Raw genomic sequence first — 22,043 nt, 5'->3', positions numbered from 1 at the left:
GCTTGGTCATTGGCTCTGACGTCACATACTAATACAAAGTCTGGCACGTGGGACTGCTGGGATTGGTTGAAGTCGCGCAAAACTCCGGTTATTGGTCAAATTTGCAAAAAAAGTTGTGGTGATTGGTCAAAATAGCGGGTTGCACCTAAGTCGCAGTGATTAGTTGAATTTGCGTGAATTGCTGTAAATTATGTGTGCCTATGTTGAATTGCTGGGGACTTAAAAAATGGGGGGAGACAAGAGTTTGTTCCTGAGACAGAGACGGGTCTTAAACAAATTTTCTCCTGATGTGTCTGTCTGAAAACCAAAGTTACGGATGTAACTACGGTTCTATAAATCCTGGATGACCGCCAGGAAGTGTTTCACACTGAATTTAAGATTATAAGTCACCTGTGACCTCAGGGTGACCCTAACCAATGTATTAAGTTCCAGTGTCATCCCTGAACTTATTCCTTCAGAATCTTCTTGCAGGTTCGCATGATTCAGAGGATCCAGGATTCATAGAACCATAGTTACAATTGTAACTTTTGTTCTATTTCATCCTTACTGACCACCAGAGGCAGTGTTTCTCACTGCCACACACTGCCAGTGTTTCTCACACTCATTTTAACAGAGTCACGAGGAAGCCTGAGTACCCACATCAAAAGGATGCAGCAACTTTATTGCAACAAACATACAAAAGACAATGCAACTTTGATCGCAAGTTTTAATAAAAGCTACTGCGAAATCATGCATTTGGACCGCAACAATCTAAAAAAAAGCCATGAAATCCTGGAGGGACTGGTAAATACATTACACTGGCAAGTGATACAGCTACGGTAAACATTAACACAGAACAAACATGCTACCGTAAGAGTTACACGTTATCAGGATAAGGACATTGACGTCATACAGCGCAGCAAGCGCTAAGCCACAGTGAAACAAACAACTCTACACAGGAGAGAGCAACAAACACAATCGTCACTGACACCATGTTAACACCACAAAACAAATTTTAAAGAGAGTAGAAGCTATGAGTGGGTCCGGAGCGCCCGCCAGTCTGGGGCTTCGTCCATACCGAACTGCAAACACACCTTCCCCTTCTTAATGGGGGGCAGCTCAGCCACAGCCATACGAGGGCAAATAATCCGCAACTCCGACCGTAATCGCAAGTCTACAAGCGGCGAGCATTGTATAAATTCCAATTAAAGCTAATGCTACAACAAATGGAAAGATGACCTGCTTAGCAAGAACATGAAAAAGAAATGAGCTCAGGGTTGACACTCAAACTTAATACCTTAGCTAGGCTTACCCTGAGGTCACAGGTGACTTCGTTGATATAAATACTCAACCTGTGCAAGCACGATACAGAATACAGTATATTCAGTGTGAAACACTGCCTCTGGCGGTCAGTAAGGATAAAATACAAAGGCCATTTTGTTGTCAGTGGCCCTCATTTATAAAACGTATGGCCTAAAACAGGCATAGGACAGGCGTACACTAATTTCTATGCAAAGCTTGTCATTTATCAACGTGATTGTAGGCTGCGAAAAAATCTCACGTCTCGTCTGACTTTGTGCACGCATGCTGGTTATAGTGCACACTTAGCAATATGGGTCGTCCCAGACAGTGTTCTGAGGAACAGCGAACTTTGATTAAAAAGTTGATTGGAGAGGGGAAAACATATAAAGAAGTGCAGAATATTATAAGCTGCTCAGCCAAAATGATTTCAAATGCCTTGAAATGGCATCGAAAGCCTAAACGATGTGGTAAATAAATGGTCAACTACCATTTGAATGGATTAAAGAATAGCCAAAATGGCAAAGGCTCAACCAATGATCAGCTCCAGGAAAATCAAAGAAGACTTAAAGTTACATAGCAAATCTATCAGCTGGAAAAGTCCGATTGCTTAAAAAAAACACACATACTGAATAAGTTGAAATTTGCCAAATGACACGTTGACTGGCCAAAGGAGAAATGGTGCAACATTCTGTGGACTGATGGACTGTAAAATTATTCTTTTTGGGTCTAGGGGCCGCAGACAGTTTGTCAGACGACCCCCATGCACTGAATTCAAGCCACAGTATACTGTGAAGACAGTAAAGCATGGTGGTGCAAAAGTCATGTTATGGGATATTTTTCATACTGGGGTGTTGGGCCTATTTATTGCATACCAGGGATCATGGATCAGTTTCAATACATCAGAATACTTAAATAGGTCATGTTGCCTTATGCTGAAGAGTAATGCCTTTGAAATGTTTTTTTCAACAAGACAATGACCCAAAACACACCAGTAAGAGAGCAAAGTCTTGGTTCCAGATGAACAAGATTGATGTTATGGAGTGGCCAGCCCAATCCTCAGACATCAATTCCATAGAGCACTTGTGGGGTGATATTATAAATGTGTTTTCTGAGGCAAAACCCAGTAATGCATAGGAATTGTGAAATGTAGTTCAATCGTCCTGGGCTGGAATACCTGTTCACAGGTGCCAGAAGTTGGTCGACTCCATCCAACACAGATGTAAAGCAGTTCTCAGAAGTAATGGTTATGAAACTAAATATTAGTGCAGTGATTCAAAGTAAAGCAAACCCTTTGAGATTTTTTTTTAGTTTATACAGTTAAATGTTTGACTTGGTAAAGAAAAATGCAAATACTACTATTTTTTGAACAGAATATTCCTTTTTCTTCACATTCTGTAAAGGTTTAACACAAACTTCATCAATTTTGTTCATGTTTTGATTTGGAATTGAATGTGCAGTGATCCCATTCCAGTTGTCTTCAGAATAACAGCAGTGTGTTTAAAAAAAAAAGTGAATTATGCTTAAAATCCTTAGAATAGTTTTTAATTTTTATACTATCAATGCATTTTGGAACACTGCACATTCAATTACAAATTAAAACATGACCAAAAGTGATCTATAGCTACTGACACAGGAATGGCATGTCCTAAGGAAAGTTCATTGTAGAACTGGCTCTAGTGGCTGTATTTCTGCACCAAGGCTGAATTTCGGGAAAGAGACTTCAGATATGCTATTAGGGGACCACAAAGATCTATATAAAAGCATCCAAAAAGCACCATGTCATGGGACCTTTAACAATTCGGTATTGTTTAGATTGATTGGGGACACACTTCTCCATCATACCCAAAAATTTAAAAAAAAAGATTTTATTTAACAAACTGTGCATGTCTTGCAAAAGCAAAACCTCAGAATCAGTTTAAGCAACAGTTTTCCTCAAAGAAGTCTTCAAAATGTTATTAATTATTCCCCAGGGATCAATAAGAATATCCATGCCAATGTTCATATTGCAGAAATACTTTATTAATTATCATCTGAGAATTCCTAAAATCAAGAAAGTTTACATCACAGTAGTATGTTGTGACACTGAAAAAGAGCACATGTTAAGCTATAAATAATAAAACCTGACTGAAGAATTAGAAGGTCTAACACTAAGTCTTCCTTAGTGTTTGTAAGGTTTCAGTCCAATGTAAAGCTGTGAGTAGTTGATCAGCGTCTCCTGCTGCGCTGTTGTTTGGAAGTTGTTTCCGCTACACACTCTGCTTTGATGCAGCGGCACGTCTCCACCACGATGTAGCTGTGCTGGACCTTGGAGCCGTCGCCACAGGTCAGCTCCACCTGCTTCTGACTGGTTGTGGCCTCTTGGCAACACTCACACTGGTGTATCATCCTGTTAGCTGCTGCAGAATATCTGCAAACACCCAGACAGAAAGAGAAAACACTCCACTGATTACAATAGCTCCTTCAACAGCCAGTGAGTTGAACATAAAGGGTTATTATCCTGTTAGGATGTTACAACTGGATTTTGACCAAAGACCCATCTATAAGACAGGGGTCTTATAGGTGGGTCTTTAATTAAGTATTGTGATTTAGTGTTGTGCTGACATGATGCTTGTTACTAATTAGAGTTTCCTACAGCAACGTTCTAACCGGAGTGACAAAACTTTTAAAGCATGGCAGTAAAATGTGCAAATATTTAATTAGATATTGTTTTGTCTTGTAATATCTGTAAAAATATCAATTATAATCAAGAAATCAGACAAATGTAACCTTGCTATCTAGCAAGATATTTCCTGTTAGTGAACAGAGGAGTTTTCTTTTTGAAGTAAAGCTGAGATAGAACTGTAACTATTAAAAGTCACTTGTGCATTGCTATGTTTCAAGATAATATGATCAGTGACACCAAAATGATTAAGGTCTTCTGACAATTTTAGTGTCTTCCATCCCACTAGTTAGGCCATGATAAAACTAATATAAAAAAGTAGTGATATTATCAGATAGAAATATAATAGTCTGATATGACCGGTGTGGTAAACCAGGACATTGTTATTCCCCATACCCTCCAAGATGAAATAAAGTAAATTCATTTGAAGTACACCATCTGTTGACTAGCATGTATGTTAGTAGCTAGCCCACAAAGAACTGTCTGGGTCACAACAACTTAGGAAGATGAGAGGACTGTTAGAAGTAAAAATATCACCAGTTCAGGTCCATCTAAAGATGTAACGAACATGAGGTAATTGTGGGCATAAATGTGTTCAACTGACACTGCCCAAAACACTGTATAAGAAGAGAGTCATGTGAAACTTAGGTCCATTTGTCTGTTCGATTGACTATTGCCTGTGGTCAGTTAAATGTATCCGGGGCAGCTTGGTTTGTTTGTTAAAATATAACAAATAAATCAGCATGGAGTGAATATGAACAGTCTCTGAAGTCTTCATGGAGTACTTGTCGGACTATTTTTTCTGTAAGAGACCTCTGTGGGGCTCATGCAGTCAGCAAGTAAAAAACTTCCAATTTCATAATAGGCCCTAGTAGTTTAATTATCTAGAAAACCATTCACAGTAACCAGTATTCTGGGCCCTTTTACAGGCAACACCAATACTGTGTGTGTGTGTGTGTATATATATACATATAAATGTACGTTTTTTCAGGATTAACCATTTTGACAATATGTAAAAAAGTGTATAGTGGAAGTTGTTACCAACCCCGCCTTTAAGGAGTACACAGTGCTGAAGCAGGCATATTGCAGTGAGGCAGCCACTACTGACAGCCACCTTTCACACAAACTCTTTCATCCCACTTCAGAAAAACTGAGCATCAAATCATAATTGTTTTGCCAATGAAGTGGAACTTGCAATGCTTAATAGACTTACATGGATGAGCTGCCACAGTGTCCCCCGCAGGAAGACATGTTGACCAGCTGCGTGCTCTTACAGTCGTTCACAGTGATGACTGTCTGCTTACTCTGGACCTCACAGATGCTTCGCAGCTTGCCTGGAACATACAGTAACTGTTAAACTTGGACAATGGCACATGCTGGACAAATTTGTTCTCCAAAGCTAGCTTCCTATGCTTAAAACCAATTAATGATTTTAGATTTAGTAGCTACTATCTAAATACTGTGACTTACATCTTTTGCAGCATCCATTCGAGTCAGTTGTCTCTGTGCCCTGGAGGATAAAAACACACATCATGTGAGTCAGATGGTTGTGTGTGTGTGGGGGGGGATTAGGATAGGGTTAGGGTTTGATAAACTCACGGGTTCACAGTCCAAGGGGTTAAAGGGTGGACAAGTGCTCTTGGTTTCCTTGGTAACAAGCTGTCCATTGATCTTCTCACAGGTATATTGTACACACTTGTCATTTGCAGGTACAAAAGTTTTGCCAACCTGTACCAACAGAAAGAGCAAAAGTTAAGTCAGATAGTAAAGAAACAGTTATTATAACAAAGTCAACAAGGGATCATGTTTAACATAGCAACAAAACTTATTTCTGTCTACCAACTCTACCAATAACTTACACCATCAACAGTGTTTAGTTTCATTTCAAACGTAAACAACTTACTTTTCTGAAAAGTTATACAGTGAACAGCCTAGTGATTACAAATGTGAAGAAACACTCATAAATCTGCAGTGCTGACCTCAATGATGATGATTGTGTTGTCAGGTGTGGTGACACTACAGCTCTTTGGAACACACTTCCCACAGCACTTATCAGGTACAGTCTGGTATTCATAACCCTGGAGACAGAGTGAAAGAGTGAGAAAAAAACTATTTTGCTTTGTAAAAAAAATACTATTATGTAAAGTGTTTGGTTGTGCACTTGAGTGTCAATTTGTGTGTTAAGCATTTCAATTGATGTGATGAAACTTTGTGAAAATCTGGAACATATATATATACACACACACACACACACACACAACACACACACACACACACACACACAACACATACACACACACCACACACACACACATACACTTGTATAGCTGTACCAAAGAATCGTGCCTTTAAGTAAATTTGTCCCTGACTTACTTCAGAGCAGTTTGTGTTGCAGACAATGGGTTTGCAGGTAATGATGTTCAGCTCTGTGATGGGATCCATTTTGGGTCCACAGTAACATTCCTGGCAGGCCCCAGGTCTAAAAGACTCTAATGGTGCTGCTGTTGTTCTTGATGGTTGTCCCGCTCTTGATGGTGCTGCTGTTGTTCCGGATGGTTGTCCCGCTCCTGATGGGGCTGCTGTTGTTCTTGATGGTTGTCCTGCTCCTGATGGGGCTGCTGTTGTTCTTGATGGTTGTCCGCTCCTGATGGGTGCGGTTGTTCTGTGGTGTCTCTCTGATGGGGCTGCTGTTGTTCTTGATGGTTGTCCTGCTCTGATGGGGCTGCTGTTGTTCTTGATGGTTGTCCCGCTCCTGATGGGGCTGCTGTTGTTCTTGATGGTTGTCCCGCTCCTGATGGGGCTGCTGTTGTTCTTGATGGTTGTCCTGCTCCTGATGGGGCTGCTGTTGTTTCTGATGGTGATGTTGATGGTGCGTCTAATGGTGGTACCGATATTGTTTCTGGTGTTGGTATTTTGGCACCAGGCTATAGAATACACATTGATCAACCATTTATTTTAAACATCAATTCAGTATTTAAAGGAAGCTTTCACTTTTGTACTTAAAGGGTAACCCGACACAGTGTCAGGAGTTCCTAAAAGAGCTAAATCTGCCTCTTCTTGACCCAGAGGGAAGGCAAACTTTAACTTCCGCCTGTAATGGGAAAATTACATAGACAATGATTTTCTTAGAGTAGTTATTCACTTATTAAAGTAAGTCTTTGTTATAAGTAAAAACCTTCACATAAGCCTCTGAACATGAGCCTCCTAAAGGTATTTCCTAGAATGGGACCATCAGTGTCTAGGGACAGCTAAAAATGTTGTGACTCTGTAAATCTCCACAGTGAACAAATGGCAACCAGATGCAGGCGCCTAGAAGATAGGCAAAGGTCAGTTTGCCCGATTTATAGTTTAGAAACCGGACCAATCTATGGACACAACACAAAATCCTCCATCACTGAACAGAAACTTCCACAACAAGCCATAGAGATGGGTACTTTTCACCAACAAACTAACACTGCCCTAATTTCTGTTGTACCCAAAAAGGGCAAAGATGTTATGGATTCCTCAAATTCCAGGCCCATCAGTCTCATTGGGACTGATATTAAGCTTTATTCCAAAGTCTTGGCACTCCCCTATAGAGTACTTTATTGAGAAGCTAGTCCATCCTGACCAATCAGGTTTTACATCAAAGTGTCATGCTTCAGACAATGTACACAGACTATTTCATATAGAAGCCAGAAACCTTCCAACAACGGCAGCAGTTTTATCAGTGTGCACAGAAAAGGCTTTTGCCCGCCTAGAGTGAAACTACTTGTGGCAAATAATGGAGAGGCTGGGTTTGGTGCGTATTTTATATGCAAATCCCACGGCCATATTCTCAACCAATGGCTTGCATTCTCAGCCATTTACCATCGAGCGGGGCTCTTGAGAAGGATGCCCACTTTCCCCATGCTGTTTGCAATCTCTCTTGAGTTAGCCCAGTTGAGTTGGCCCTGTTAGCCCAAACCATGAGGTAAAATATAATCTGTAATGTCCAGATTAAATCCCACAGCAGCTCAATATTTAAATTTAACTGGAATAAATCTAATCGTCTTTTATTGAACAACAGACATGTGGCATTAACTATTAGTGGTACAATGCCAACCCCAAGCAAAATTACTTATTTGGGCATCATAAACACATCACTACAGTGAGTTGTCCAGGACAACTATAAAACTATATTTAGTAACGTTCAGAGTAATCTGGCCAAGTGGTCTGCACTGCCGGCATCACTACGGTCCAGGATTGCTGTTGTTAAAATGACTAGTTCCCAGTTTGAATTTCTTAAGTACAATGATCCCCTTACCCCCACCAATACATTTCTGGAAGAAACTTAGACATAGACAGACACAAATAGAAACTTAACAGAAAATTCTTAGATGTCTGGAGTTTAGACTGTGTCCTTACCTTGTACTCAGTCATGTCATAGACACATACACCTTTAGGAACTGCAAAAACAAACAAGAGACATGAGGTTAACACTGACACTACTTTATTAGATTAGTAATACAATGTACATGTGTGCTGAGCTAGGCTAATATCTATACTGAGAGCACAGAAACAATTATACTGATCTTATATTGTGTGTAATTTAGGTAAGACAGCAAACACGTCCTTAGTGTGAAGTGAAGATAAATATATTATAGCTTACATATTTGACAATGAAAAACATAAGAATCCACTTACATTCCAACGTTTTGTTAATGCAGCTTTCAGCTTTATTTTACATGTTTATATTGGCAAAACAGGAATGCCAGATTGTTTATTGCTCTGATATTTTCCGTTGTTGTAGAGTTCTTTATCAAAAATCTGTTACAAGCTTACTGAGATTGTTCAGGACATAAAGTTGTGTGTTACATATTGTACACAGGCAGATAATCTTATGTTGATAGAGTCACATACCACACTTGTAGGATTGGCAGCAGGTGCTGTTGGTGATGTCAAGTTGGAAGCCCAGTGGGCAGGTGATAGGAGCAGGACACAAGTTTACATTGCACTCTGTTGGGGACAACATAATGGGATGATTATAATATTTGAACCATAATGGAATTTCTGCTTGTTTAGACTAACTGCAAGTTAGTGGGAGACTCTGCCGAGACTGAGGCTCTCTTTTTCTGGCACTGCTATTAAACAGATCAATACCTGACTGAAATACCTCAATGCTTTTCCTGAATTATATTGTATGGAGAATTGTTTTCTTTGTTCGTAAATGCATTGTTTTCTACTAGGGCTGCAACAAACATTTATTCACATTGTTGATTAATCTATTGATTATTTTCTTGATAAATTGATTAGTTGTTTGGTCTCTAAAATGTCCGAAAATTATGAAAAAATGTAGATCAATGTTATAGCATGAGAGAATAAATAAACACAACATATATACAGTGGTAGGTTCTCACTTAAACAGTGGTTGAGAACAATTATATAGTAAAGTAAGATCCAATCTGCAACTGGTATTGAGATCAGGACAGCCAAAACTCAACATAACTTAACTGTTCAGATGGTAACACCTGTACCAATAGAATTCAGTTTGCAGTGTTGTCAGACGCGGATAATATTTTAATATCAGGTGCAGAAAAGATTAAAAGTTCTACACCAATCCCATGACAAGAAAGCCTTACATCCAAGGCAGATTTTACTTTTGTGGCATAAAAAAAAGTTACATGCTGTTACACTACAACTGACCACACGAAGGTGTTGTGCAGCAGCCATCTGTCTTGTTAACCAGCTGCTGGCCAGGTCCACTGCAGTTAGGGCTCTGTACTGATGGGCACTGAACAGGCAGACACTGAATGCTCATGGAATCCTTGTCACACATACAGGTGTTGCAGTCACTTGTCCATGTTTCACCAGGCTGTTTAGAAGACAGGAAGCAGTTGAGACACACAGCTCACGCTTTGGTAGTGTAAATGAATACATGTGACAGGCAGAATTTTCACCTGTTTGGGTTTTCCATCAGGTCCAACACAATCTAAAATTCAAACAAAAACAAGTATTTGTAGATTTGAGAGTAGGTAATACTTTTGAGAAAAAAATATTCAATGACTAAATTAATATTCCTATTGGATCTCCTCTTACCACAGGAGGTAACACATGTGTCATAAACTGTGTTGAATAAGATGGTATCATGAGGACAAAAGCAGCCCTCTTGAGTGTAGTTAGTCGCTGATTGGTTATCTGCCTGGAACCTTTTGTTGTATCTGATGTCAGAAATGGAAATACTGGTTATTACAGTGGTGTGAAGACGTAAAATGTTTTAAGGAATTGTCACATGACAAGGCTTAAAATTCACAAATCCTTAGCACACAATGACAAGAACAATAAAACAACCACCACAACGGACATTAAACATTTTCACTAGTGCAGTGCCTGTTTGGAGCACGTGCCCGTTCAAAACGGGCTAATTGCTTGGTTCCCAGTATTGCTGCTTGCAGCGTTGTTGGGTGGTGTGCCCATTCGAAGCGTTGTAAAAACCACTTATCCAAAGGTTAATGGTAAATGTAGTGCATTTATACAGTGTCTTTCAACCTTACTGGACAAAGCACATTACTAATTGCCTCTCAGTCACCCATTCACATACACCGATGGTGGTGGAGCTGCCATGCAAGGCGCTGGCCTGCTCATCTGGAGCAAATTGGGGTTCAGTGGCTTGCTCAACCTCTACCGCTCTATCTCCTAATCCACAGCTGCTGTGACTACTTCACGCTCAACACTGAACTCCCATTGGTCCTCAGCAATGCACCTGCCATGTGCAAAGTTATTTGGATGAACGTTTCTTAAATTTTTTACATGCATTTGGATTTTGGTTCACCAGTGTTCAGTGGCTTTTTTTCAAATGTTGTCAACAGTCACAATTTGACTGAATGGCAGGACAAAAACAACATCATACTTTATAATGATTCTAGTAATGCATGATAACTTTAGCTTCTTGTAAATTATCGCCCACTTTTCTCCTTGTGTGAGGGAGCTATAGGGATGTAGCAACTCACCGCCCCAGCTGCTATACAGATCCTTGCAACAGTGTGCTGCGTGCGACTTATGGACATGGATTGTCTCGATTTATATTTAGATGACAGTGGAAATGTAAGCACAGGAATCAGGAAAGATGTGTGTAAATGAACTAAAAAAACAAAAACTGTTAATATATTCTTCAAATATTCATACCTCTCATTGCATGTAAGCTCTACAGATGGACCACAGGCCATGTACACCTTGTCATTTGGACACGTACGCTCTGTGAAATGGAGATTACATTACATTACATTACATGTCATTTAGCTAACGCTTTTATCCAAAGGGTCTTACAATTGCTATATTACAGAGGTTGCATGCCTCTGGAGCAACTAGGGGTTAAGTAAACAAGGGGTTCAGTGTCTTGCTCATTGGTTGATGTATTAAAGGAATGTGTCTTATCCACTCTGCCATCCCCACCAACCAACAAAATTATTTTTAAACTCCACGCAGCTCTATATACACACATGCATTTATGCTCTATTGACTATATATCTTACCACATTGCCCATTGGTTGCACTCCTCCAGTCGATACAGACACCTGCATTAGAGCAGTAAGTGGCATAGGCCTTCAGGCTGGAGCAGGTGTTGTCACCATTGTTGCAAATGTCAGACACACAGGATTTCACAAATGGTCCTGGGGGTATGACTGTGTGGCATGGTGCAAAAACACTATAGGGAGCATGCAAGCCAGAATAGTCAGGAAAGTTCTCAGAAGACTTTGAATACATCAGATTGACCAGAAAAATATCAACATCATCTAAGATATAATGAAAGCAATTAGATAGATAGATAGATAGATAGATAGATAGATATTTATTGATCCCAAAAAAATGGGAAATTACAGTGTTACAGCAGCACACAAAATATACATACATACAATATACATGAAATAATTATAATTATAATAACAAAATATAAGAATAAAAATATAAGAATGTAAGAACAAATATTTAAGTATATACAAGATAATTAAATTATTGCCATCAAGCCTTCTTAACTAGAGCACCTTGGCTTTGGAATGACCTGCCCGAGGAGATAAGGTTTGCGGAATCTGTGACTTCTTTTAAATTACTTCTTAAAAAACATTTTTTTATAGACTTGCTTTTGTGTGATGCCGTGTTTGTGTCAAGGTTTATGACCTAATGTTTTTGCCAGTATATAATTTTGTATTATTTAATTTTATTATTTTATTATTTACTCTTGTTTTTGACTATTATTCTTCTTATTCCAAAAAAAATCCATGTTCCCATGCATAAAAAATCTCTTCCCACATTTTTGGCTCTATTATAACCAAACTTCAAAAACTTTATCTCCAGACTGTTCTCCACAAAATTAGTATTCAGACTTTTGATATAAACTTACAAAGAAAATTAAGCCCACAGTGCATTAAAATGTTACTTACTGCACACAGTAGTGTAAACAAATACTGCCATTTCTTCCAAACTAAATCTCTGATGTTTATTGAAAAAAAAAAAATTCAGGTCAGTGTATATTTAGCGTACAAAATTTCAGAATATTATCTCAAAAAGTGAATTTAAATCTCTCTTTTTTTAATTGTGTTCTAATCTGTGCCATTTCAGTCAATTTAAAATAGAGCAACTTTAAATATCAGGTTGTCACTAATTGATCTTTTAAAAAATTAAATTACTGGCATCACCATGTTGTCTAGACAAAGTACACAAATTCTCAGATGTTTTTAATGAGAACCTTTTCACATCGCAAACTGAATAGTGGTATTTTACAGCAGAAACAATGAAGCCATCTCATAAGACCTACAGTTTAGTTAGACCTATCTTCTAACTCTATATAGAATCATGCAGAAACTTTAATACAGTTGTGATTGCAAGCTAACAGGATAGATGCATAATTAGCTTTTACTTAACAATGTGTCAAATTGTACCTTAAAGCAATACATATGCCTAAGAGAATACAGAGATTTTTTAATACTTTGGGGTTTCCCTTACCTGCTGGTTAGGAGATCACAAATGGCAGGTTTACAAGCTGGCTTTGTTGTTGTGTATAGTGGTTTTGAGGTGGTCAAAGTAGGCGGTAGGGTTGTGGGTGTGACACAGAGTGTACCTGGGACTTGCCACTGGCCTGCAGATTCTGAGCAGCTTTCTACCTGGCCGTTTGGAGCGCGGCAGTCGTTGTTTTGAAAGTTGTCACAGGTCCCTGGAAAAAAAGAGGCGGGAGTATGAAGCCAGAGCATTGGGGTTCATGCAGGAACCCGTCGTTTCAACAGTAAAACAAAATAAGTGTTCTTAAATAGGACGCACAAGCAAATTAAGATAATTTGTGATATTTAACAATTTTTTCTTAGGTACAAACAAAATTAACAAGTTGTCCAGACCTGTCAAACATGTACAGTACCTTTCTTCACAGCCTCATTTGATTTAAAGTGTAACTTTTTTTTTCAACTTGGACCCTATTTTCCCATGTTTTGTGTCTAAGTGACTGATGGTAGCAACAATCTTTAAAAATTGGTACAGCATTAAAGGAGAATTCTGGTCAATTTCAACATGTAGCTCTTTTTTTTAAATTTGTGGTGAGACAAATGAAACCAATCGGTCTACACCAATTTATCCTCCTGCTAGATTTTGCACCCAACAGGCTTAAACAGGGCAAGTTTTAAACGTGTTTTAGCCTCTAAACATTATGCAATTATTCCTCCAAAGTGAACAAAGTGAATTTGACTGCAGTAGATGTGACAGAAAGGCATAATACAACTTGTATGCCTTTCTGTTACATCTACTGCAGTCACATGTGCTGTGTTCACTTGGAAGGAATCACTGCGCATGGGTAGGCACTGGTAGTGACATTCTGAGCATGTTTAGAGGCTAAAAGCAAGATTAAAACTTGTCCGGTTTAAGCCTGTTGGTTGCTATCTGTAGCAGGAGTATAACACGGTGTAAACTGCACCGATTATTTTCATTGATCTTGCTAATGACAGCACTACAATTTTTTGTTGAAATCAACCGGAATGCTCCTTTAACAAAGATCGCTGCAGTCAGCAGCGGCAAAACAAGCTACAATGTACGTTTTTGGGCAATTGTCACCTTCAATTTATACTCACAAAAAGTGCTTGTTTTACCACTGACAGGCTCAGCTCAGTGTCCGACAGCATTATAAAAAGGATCCCTAGAGAGGCCGACCTTCTTGTGAAAGAGATCCTTTTTGTTTAACATTAAACTGTGTATAGCGATTGCCAAACCCACCAGACTACATGTAAATAGACAATAATTTTATCATCATAAAACCCACTTCATTTAGAGACTTGTACATTTGATTGACATTGAAAGAACCGCTTCCTCCACGCAATAAATATTAGGAAACACTACTCATTTTCAGTGATGCAGATGATACCTATCACTCAAGCCAGATGAAAACTCTGTTGATGAAAGTCAGTTAGTTAAACTTCAAGCATGTATTAAAGAAATAAAATCATGGGTGACGTACAATTTCTTGCCTCAGACAAAACTAGAGGTATTGTCCCTAAACAGTGTTTGCAGCGTTCGCCTAGACCGGTGGGGGAGGGCGTCTTTCCATGGACACGGCATGCCCCTTCTTTCTCTCAGCTTCTCTTCATAGTTGTTGGATTTATCCACCAACCCTTAAAGAGCCGGCTCAAGTTTGCATTGGACAAGCTCTGTTATGTTACTAGAGTTTTAGACTGCCGATGGACTTCCTTTGACACACTAAGCTCCTCTCTCTTTACATCTGTGTGCTTTCATGTTCCAGTAATGCTTGTTACTAACTTAGCTCGGGGGAGCTTATTCGCTGGAGTCCTTATGTTTTCTCACCTCTTACATTTCCTTGGATTGGCACACCTAAATCCCATTTGCAACTTCTGCCGTGGTCCAGCTCTACTACTATTATTTGTAGTCATGGTTCTATTATCTTTATTGCTACTGTAATTGCCACTATTCATCATGTCAACTGCTATTATTACTATAAATTATATATCTCTATATCTGTATCAGTATCTCTGTGTCCCAACCGGCAGTGCCCCCACCCCACCAAGACTCAGGGTCTGCCCAAGGTTTCTGCCTGTAAAAAGAAAGTTTTTCCTTGCCACTGTCACACCAAATGCTTGCTCTTGGGGGTGAATTGTTTGGTCTTTATAAATTATAGAGCGCGGTCTAGACCTACTCTATCTATAAAGTGCCCTGAGATAACTCCTGTTTGACAGTATGAATACAATTTATTTGAATTGAAATTTGAATTCAAAGTCAACAGAAACAAATTACAACTATCAAAGCGGTCTTGGTTCCTCTTTTCACTGTTACAACTGTTGTTTAACAATTGTAGTGTATTTTGGGCTAATATAAGATACGTAGTGAGATCCACCTGATTGATTGGTGGCAACTTTAGCTTTCATTGTTGGTAATAGCTATGCTGCTGTTGGGCTAATAAACGGTAAATATTCTGATGTAGTCCGGGTTATCATTGTTCACTGATAACAGTGATGAATATACTATATATATATATATATATATATATATATATATATATATATACATATATCACTCTGGTGTGGTTGGAATAAACCCTTAATTCACCCATTTATATGTAAAAATATGCTGGAAATATACATGCTAAAAGTATTGTTTACTTAAATGTAGTCTGTTGGGTTTGGTAATAGTGATTTCCGAGCTGTTTCATGTTAAACAAAAACAACCTTATGCTTTAACAAAGGTCTATCTCTGTAGGGATCCTTTCCATAATATTGACAGACACAATAATCAGAGCCTGTCACTGGCAAAAACAGCTCTTTAAGTGGACAAAATAGAAACTAACATTTGCCCCATGGGATAACACTGTGGTCCGGTTCGAAGCTGCGGTTTACAGCCTTCTCGCTCAATACTGAACCAATTTCAATTTTGTTCACATTAGTAACTTAGACACCATTGCATGGGAAAATTAGGTCCAGGTTGAAAAACCCCAAAATGACCCCAAAAAAAGATAATGACTTAATTTAAAGGAAATTGTAGTTTATATAAGAAATGTGGACAATGTGGACAGAGGGACAGTAGTCTAGGATAGCAGGAACAATAGGATAGTTCAATAGGTTAAGAATAACATGTTCAGCTAACTCACCACACTGTCCCTCAGTGTTCCCACCAAAGAGGGAATAGGGAAGGTCAATGCTGAACGAAGAGCCCGTATAGACCACTTTTATGTGGATCCCCGGTATCTCCAATGTGATCACCATATCTGTGCTAGTAAGGCGTAGAACAGAATTTGTATAGGCGGGATAGATACGTTTCTGGTTCACATACACCTGTAGGACAAGGAGACAAAACACATGAGACCTGACTGTACCATGCACCACACAACATTTAATAGACAGATTAACATTTAATCAGTTCTCTCAAAATAATTAAGTAGGTGAGATACTAACACTAAAATAACAAATGTCTTTAACAATTCAAATAGTTGCTTACCACATTAACCGCTGATCCTGAAGTATTCAACTGAGTCAAAACTACTGTGTAAGATTGGTATGTAACAGTGAGAGCCTGGGGACAGAATGTGCTGTCTGAAGGGTTACAGTCATGGTTATTTACTATGATAGTCAGGTTATATTTAGTAATAATCTCTTTGACCAGGTAGTAAGAGCAGGCCTTGTTGAAATCGTATGATTTGCCATCAAATGTTAAGTAGTGGGATCCAGCCCAGACACTGCACACACCTGCAGGATAAGAAGAATTGTAAGAAGAAGTAACAACTGGAACAGGCAGAAAACATTATTACCTCCAACAAGAAGGCTTGTTTTTTTCATTGGCAATAAATAATGAAAGTACTACTAAATCACTTTAGTAGTTAGATGATTTAGCAGCCACACTACTACTGAAGTAATTTTGATGTAATTTAGTGGATTGACCAAAGAAATACATGAGAAACCTTTGATGTACCATTTGACCATTTATTCCTAAATGCTGAAACAAGACAAATTGTTTAATTTCCCAACTGCTCCTAGAAATGTCATCCAATATTTAACACATTTTCTAGATAATATGTTTGAATAAAACATTGTATAGTGATTTGCCATGCCATTTTGCTGTAATTGTTTGATTACTGAATGACTGATTAATGAAAAAGAAATGTGGATTAAATATAGTATGTAGCGACCAAACTCTTATTTTATGATTATGAGAAACAAAACATTATACAATAGGCTGTATTCAATTAACACAATTACTGATTGTAATGCAAATGAATACTGGTAGACGGGGTATGTTGGTGTTCATCAAACTTTAATTTGAACTTGACTATCAATCAGGGGCCTTTCTAGGAGGTTTCTTGAGGAGGTTCGGGACTTAACCCGGACCCATTCAGTTAAACTGAATGCAATGCAAAACAGGGCTTGGCTTGCCCAGCGTGTTAATAGCGAGTGCATGTTTATTTTAGCTGCCCAGTTTGTAGATTTAGGTTAAATAGCACAGACATTTGGTCTAATCATAACTGGCCTGGCAACCCAAAGGCCAAGGTTTTTCTTCCAGATTTATGTGGTGACTTATGATGTTAGGGGTTCCCCCTAGAAAATGTTGTGCATAAAACACTTAATTTCCTGCATTCTGGTGGATTTTTATGCCCCTATTTTTACCTTTTGTGAATCAATGTATGCTTGAAATATCTTCATGTAAAAGGAAACATAAATTACAATCCAAATATAAAAACACAATGGACTATATTGCAGTAAGGCTCTCAGGCATTCTGTATTGCTTTCATCTATTTACTCTGTAGTTCGACTTCTAATTATATCTGAGTCAGCACAAATGTAGCCTAGGCATAGTTTAAACTCAAACAATTATTTTGCATCTTTTTTGGGGATGTAACCTCCTTAAATGTGCATTTCCCAATTATTCACCTCAATGATACATTATTTCACTAAAATGCATTAATAAACGCCTGGACTATAATATTTCATATTTGTCTGAGCAACATTTCAAATAATAGGTTATAGGCTATTACAATAATAAAGTCATTATATTTCAGACAATAATCCACTTGCATAGTCTCCTGTGCAATACGTGATTACATTCTGCTGATATGGCAGATCTCAGACCTTCTGACAGACACAGAGCCCCTTTTGGGTCTCTGGTCTCTGAGTGAGACAAAGTTTAGGGAAGTGGCTTTAGAACTCCCCCCCCCCGACTGACGCGCGCGCGCACACACACACACACACACAATCACACACGCTTTCCTCACGTGGAGAAGGTTGCTAGGTGATAGCAACAAATACAACATGCTGGTCAGACCCCGCACAGCTGCCCATTCTATTTGCCTCAGAAAAATATAGACAACTGGACAAAGTTACAGCTCTACAAAAGAAAAATGTAAGAACTGTGAGTGCCTTGGAAAATATGTGTTTTCTTTATTTGCATGTGCCATTGTGTTTGTTTTTTTATTCAATTATACTAAAAAAAATGAGAGAGATGGCGAGAGATCTGGGGCTGTTCATCAAACATTGGTTGCATATAAAAGTCTGCATTTAAAGGTTGAAAGGTGAACTTACATTCACATTCATAGTGGAAGCAGCATCCGTTATCATCAAAAACTTTGACAACTTGGCGCCCGTTGGCACAGATGGGTTGTTGTACTTTGGGACAGGGAGTAGATGTCTTTGTGACCTTGCCATTGGTGCAGGTAGCTGTGGTGCAGTTGCTGACCATCCAGGATTGTCCATTCTGGATGGGTATCGAGAAACAGTAGCTTAAGTTATATAGGAAAACACGGGTGTGTAAAACAATAAAGGGTAATGTGTTGCAGTTGTTTTCCGTGTTATTCTTTTTCTAAACACAACTGTCCCGTTGTTATTGGCGTGTCTCGTGTGTGACGGTTCCTTTCCCTGTTTTTTTTTTCCTAACCCCAACCGTTTCGTTGTTGTTGCCAGTGTTTCGGTTTTCATTTCACTGTCTGGTCATGAGCCAGCCTCCATGACCATAGGTGAGGGTAGGAAGAAAAATGCATGTAGAAGGTGGTTTGCTAAACTCTCTCTTAGTCACAATGGTGCAGTAAGCTAAAATATGTTTCTGACAACCTGAGGCAAGAAAAAGGCAATGCAGTACCATAATCTTGGTTTGTATTTGATCAGCACAGCCAAGTTTTACCGTTTCATAAAAATATTTTAAGCCACCATTTTTGCAATACAGCAAAAAGTATGGCACACACTTCTTGTTTCCAAACTCGTATTACAACCAAAGCGCAATGAAATAAGTTTCTGATAACACTGTAGATGAAAAGTAGCCACACAGTAACAGAATCTTGGTTTATATTTGATCAGCACTGTCTAGCTTTACAGTTTAGTCTGAGTTTAGCCGGAGTTTGACTGAGAGAGGCAGTTCTCTCTTTGATCCACTTCTATACACTATATGCGTTTTTCTGCTGGCGTGTATGTAGGGAAATCTGGGCACTGGTAAGATGTAATGAAGTTTAACATAGTTCATTTATACATACTACTAATATTATTATGATACAAAGTTGGTTGAATATTGGCAAAGTATCCCTTCAGGCTTGACTGAAAAATCCCCATAGGTGTGTTCCTGGATGACTACTTGTAAATAAAATGCTAAAATGCAAGACTTTTGGAAACACAATCCTGAATAAAAAATAATTTTATCTATCACACCTTTCTTGGTGGATTCACATCATTGCAGTCCACAGTGGTTGTAGATGGGGTTGTTGATGGAGTGAAAGTAGAGGTAGGAATAGTTGTGGTGGAAGAAATTGTTGCCTTTGTAGTGGTGCCAATCACTGCAGTTGTAGAACTTGCGGTTGTGCTGGGTTGTGTTGTGGGACATAGACTGGATTTCGTCTCAACTTTACAAGATGCATTGCAATATGCAACATAACACCATCCTATGCCATCAGTGACATTATATACCAAATCCCCTGTGAAAATCAGAGTGGAGAAAAAGGTTTAGTATACCAAATAAAAGGATTCCTATATGTTGTTAAGAGAGAGAGTGGGTGAAATTAGCCCTGCTTAAAAAAATGCAAGGGACTGTTTTACAAAAAGGGGACTTTTATTGTGAAAAGTCTGTATTCTGAGTTGCAACTCTGATTGCTTATTAATGATTCTTTATTAATAAAGAATCATTAATAAGCAGTTCCTGAACATCTCTGAATTCAGGACTATATAGTAGATAATAATGAGCAGGCCCACATGGATTTTGTAGAATTCCGATGAAACTGCTGATTTTCTGTAGATTTTAAACCCAAACTTTCTTTGTTATCTTAAAACATTATTGTGTCACGTTATAAGCAAAAAGATTGCGCTAATATCCACAGGTTTGATGGTGATGTTGATGGTGATTTGATTGATGGTCAAATTTAACAGACCATACTATCATTTTAATAAACATTTTGTCAATAGTTAGTTCAGAGGGAAGCTGGAACAGTATTCAGTTAACTGTCATTTCTGTAGAAACGTTTCACTGTTTGTTTTTATTCTCTCAAGTGTCTTAAGATGTGTGTGTGTGTGTGTGTGTATGTGTGTGTGTGTGTGTGTGTGTGTGTGTGTGTGTATGTGTGTGTGTGTGTGTGTGTGTGTCTGCTTTGTGGGTCTGCTTTTCTTCCCACTGCTGACTGTGAGAATGCGCCTCCCGATTAGCTTGCTCAGATATTATAGGCCCATTCGACATCAATCAGCACTAAATTGATCACCGGCTATCGCAACCCAATGCATGCCAGTGAGATTTGTGTCGGACTTGATCCCAACTTGCACTGACATCATGCACACGTGGACAACAATAACATCACGAGTTCAAGGCGCCTGCACTTTTTAGAGCCATGTGTCACAGGTGCTCTCTACCAATGCTGAATTATTACAGATTTATTTATTATTGAAACAATTATTATTTATTTATTTTGTGGGAGATAATTTCATGCGGGTGTTATCTTTTGAGAATGTCTGTGTATAGGATAGTGTGTTAATGTTGTGCATACTATTAAATGTATATCTTTGTAAAAATTAATGAAAACCAAACTGCCATTAGTGGGTCCCAAGTGTTTAGACAGTTTTCATGAATAGCAAAATATGGGAAAACAATAATAAAGACGACATAAAACTAAAGTGTGCAATTGCTAAGGTTTGGCCATGGATTCTACAGAAATGCTGTATTGTATTCTGTTTTATCAATGAAAACCAAACATGTGTCTCTTAAAACCTTAGTGGAAGAGACTGAATACATATTCATTGGACAAAATAAAAATGTGCTTCTGTGCAAAATTTTACATATGCTAATGGATGGAAGGCAACTGTTCAATCAAATTTATGAATTTTGTGAACAATAGCAAAATGAAATAGAGAAAAAATGACTTTGAGGCTTAAGGCTTTGAATGTACTAAGGACTAATTTAATTTTAGACCTTGGATTGAGATTAGTAAAAATTAAATAACGCTCTGTAAAAGCAAAAAAAAAAGAATCTCTGTCAACTTCTTTGGTTAGAAGTTGTAATAAAAAAAAAAAGTATGACAAAATAATGATCACCTACCAGGACGGTGTGAAGTCCCATTAACAATGCACACACATATTGTTGTAGAAGTGGTGAACAGTGATGGTGTAGAACCAACTGTGGTCCTGGCTGGTAGGGTAGTGTAAACAGTTATGCTGCCTGGAAGAGTCTGTGTTATTGGGGCAATGGAAGTTGTAGCTTGAGCTGTAGTTCTAGAACTTCCAGTTGAAGCTGCAATAGTTGTTGTTTCCAAAAGAGAAGGTTTAGTAATTACAGTTGGTTGTAGGTTTCCTGTGACTACACCAATTGTTGTTGCAGGGCTTGTTGGTGTGACTGGTGGCACTGAGGTTGTAGTTTTAACTACAGCTGTGGTAGAGCTTGTTACTGGGCCAGTGGTAATTTTTTTAGGTGTTGTTGTTGTCACAATCTTTGCTGTTGTCTTTTCTGATGATGTTGTCTTTTTTGACGCTGTACACCCAGGGTAACAACAGAAGGTTTTGATGTCACAACTGTTGTTCCAGGGCTTTTGTTTTGACACCTGGCACTGAGGTTGTAGTTTCCACCAAAGCTGTGGTAGAGCTTGTTACTGGGACTAATGAGTGTCGGGTCAGTGGGTGAATTTTTTATTAGGTGGTTTGTTGGTGACGTC

At 38.6% G+C, this 22,043-nt stretch overlaps 1 protein-coding gene across 1 annotated transcript in view; it reads right to left on the bottom strand.

The window, feature by feature from the left end:
• Positions 1-3,278: 3,278 nt before the first annotated feature.
• LOC116686780 (intestinal mucin-like protein) overlaps positions 3,279-22,043 on the bottom strand; it is a gene marked incomplete at its 5' end in the record, with an annotated part of 23,492 nt that continues 4,727 nt past the window's right edge. The window contains 20 exons of the mRNA XM_032511828.1: positions 3,279-3,688; positions 5,154-5,274; positions 5,411-5,450; positions 5,540-5,668; positions 5,920-6,018; positions 6,314-6,584; positions 6,617-6,864; positions 8,327-8,367; positions 8,822-8,917; positions 9,605-9,773; positions 9,859-9,890; positions 9,998-10,119; positions 11,084-11,153; positions 11,431-11,603; positions 12,899-13,106; positions 16,032-16,215; positions 16,379-16,626; positions 18,454-18,625; positions 19,567-19,829; positions 21,434-21,862. Of these exons, the coding sequence (XP_032367719.1) occupies positions 3,487-3,688; positions 5,154-5,274; positions 5,411-5,450; positions 5,540-5,668; positions 5,920-6,018; positions 6,314-6,584; positions 6,617-6,864; positions 8,327-8,367; positions 8,822-8,917; positions 9,605-9,773; positions 9,859-9,890; positions 9,998-10,119; positions 11,084-11,153; positions 11,431-11,603; positions 12,899-13,106; positions 16,032-16,215; positions 16,379-16,626; positions 18,454-18,625; positions 19,567-19,829; positions 21,434-21,862 (3,317 nt within the window). The remainder of the gene's footprint in view (positions 3,689-5,153; positions 5,275-5,410; positions 5,451-5,539; positions 5,669-5,919; positions 6,019-6,313; positions 6,585-6,616; positions 6,865-8,326; positions 8,368-8,821; positions 8,918-9,604; positions 9,774-9,858; positions 9,891-9,997; positions 10,120-11,083; positions 11,154-11,430; positions 11,604-12,898; positions 13,107-16,031; positions 16,216-16,378; positions 16,627-18,453; positions 18,626-19,566; positions 19,830-21,433; positions 21,863-22,043) is intronic.

The sequence above is a fragment of the Etheostoma spectabile genome, unplaced genomic scaffold, assembly GCF_008692095.1.
Source record: "Etheostoma spectabile isolate EspeVRDwgs_2016 unplaced genomic scaffold, UIUC_Espe_1.0 scaffold48, whole genome shotgun sequence".
NCBI lineage: Eukaryota > Metazoa > Chordata > Actinopteri > Perciformes > Percidae > Etheostoma > Etheostoma spectabile.
The sequence above is the reverse complement of the archived record's forward strand: the minus strand, read 5'-3'. Positions and strand labels throughout refer to the sequence as shown.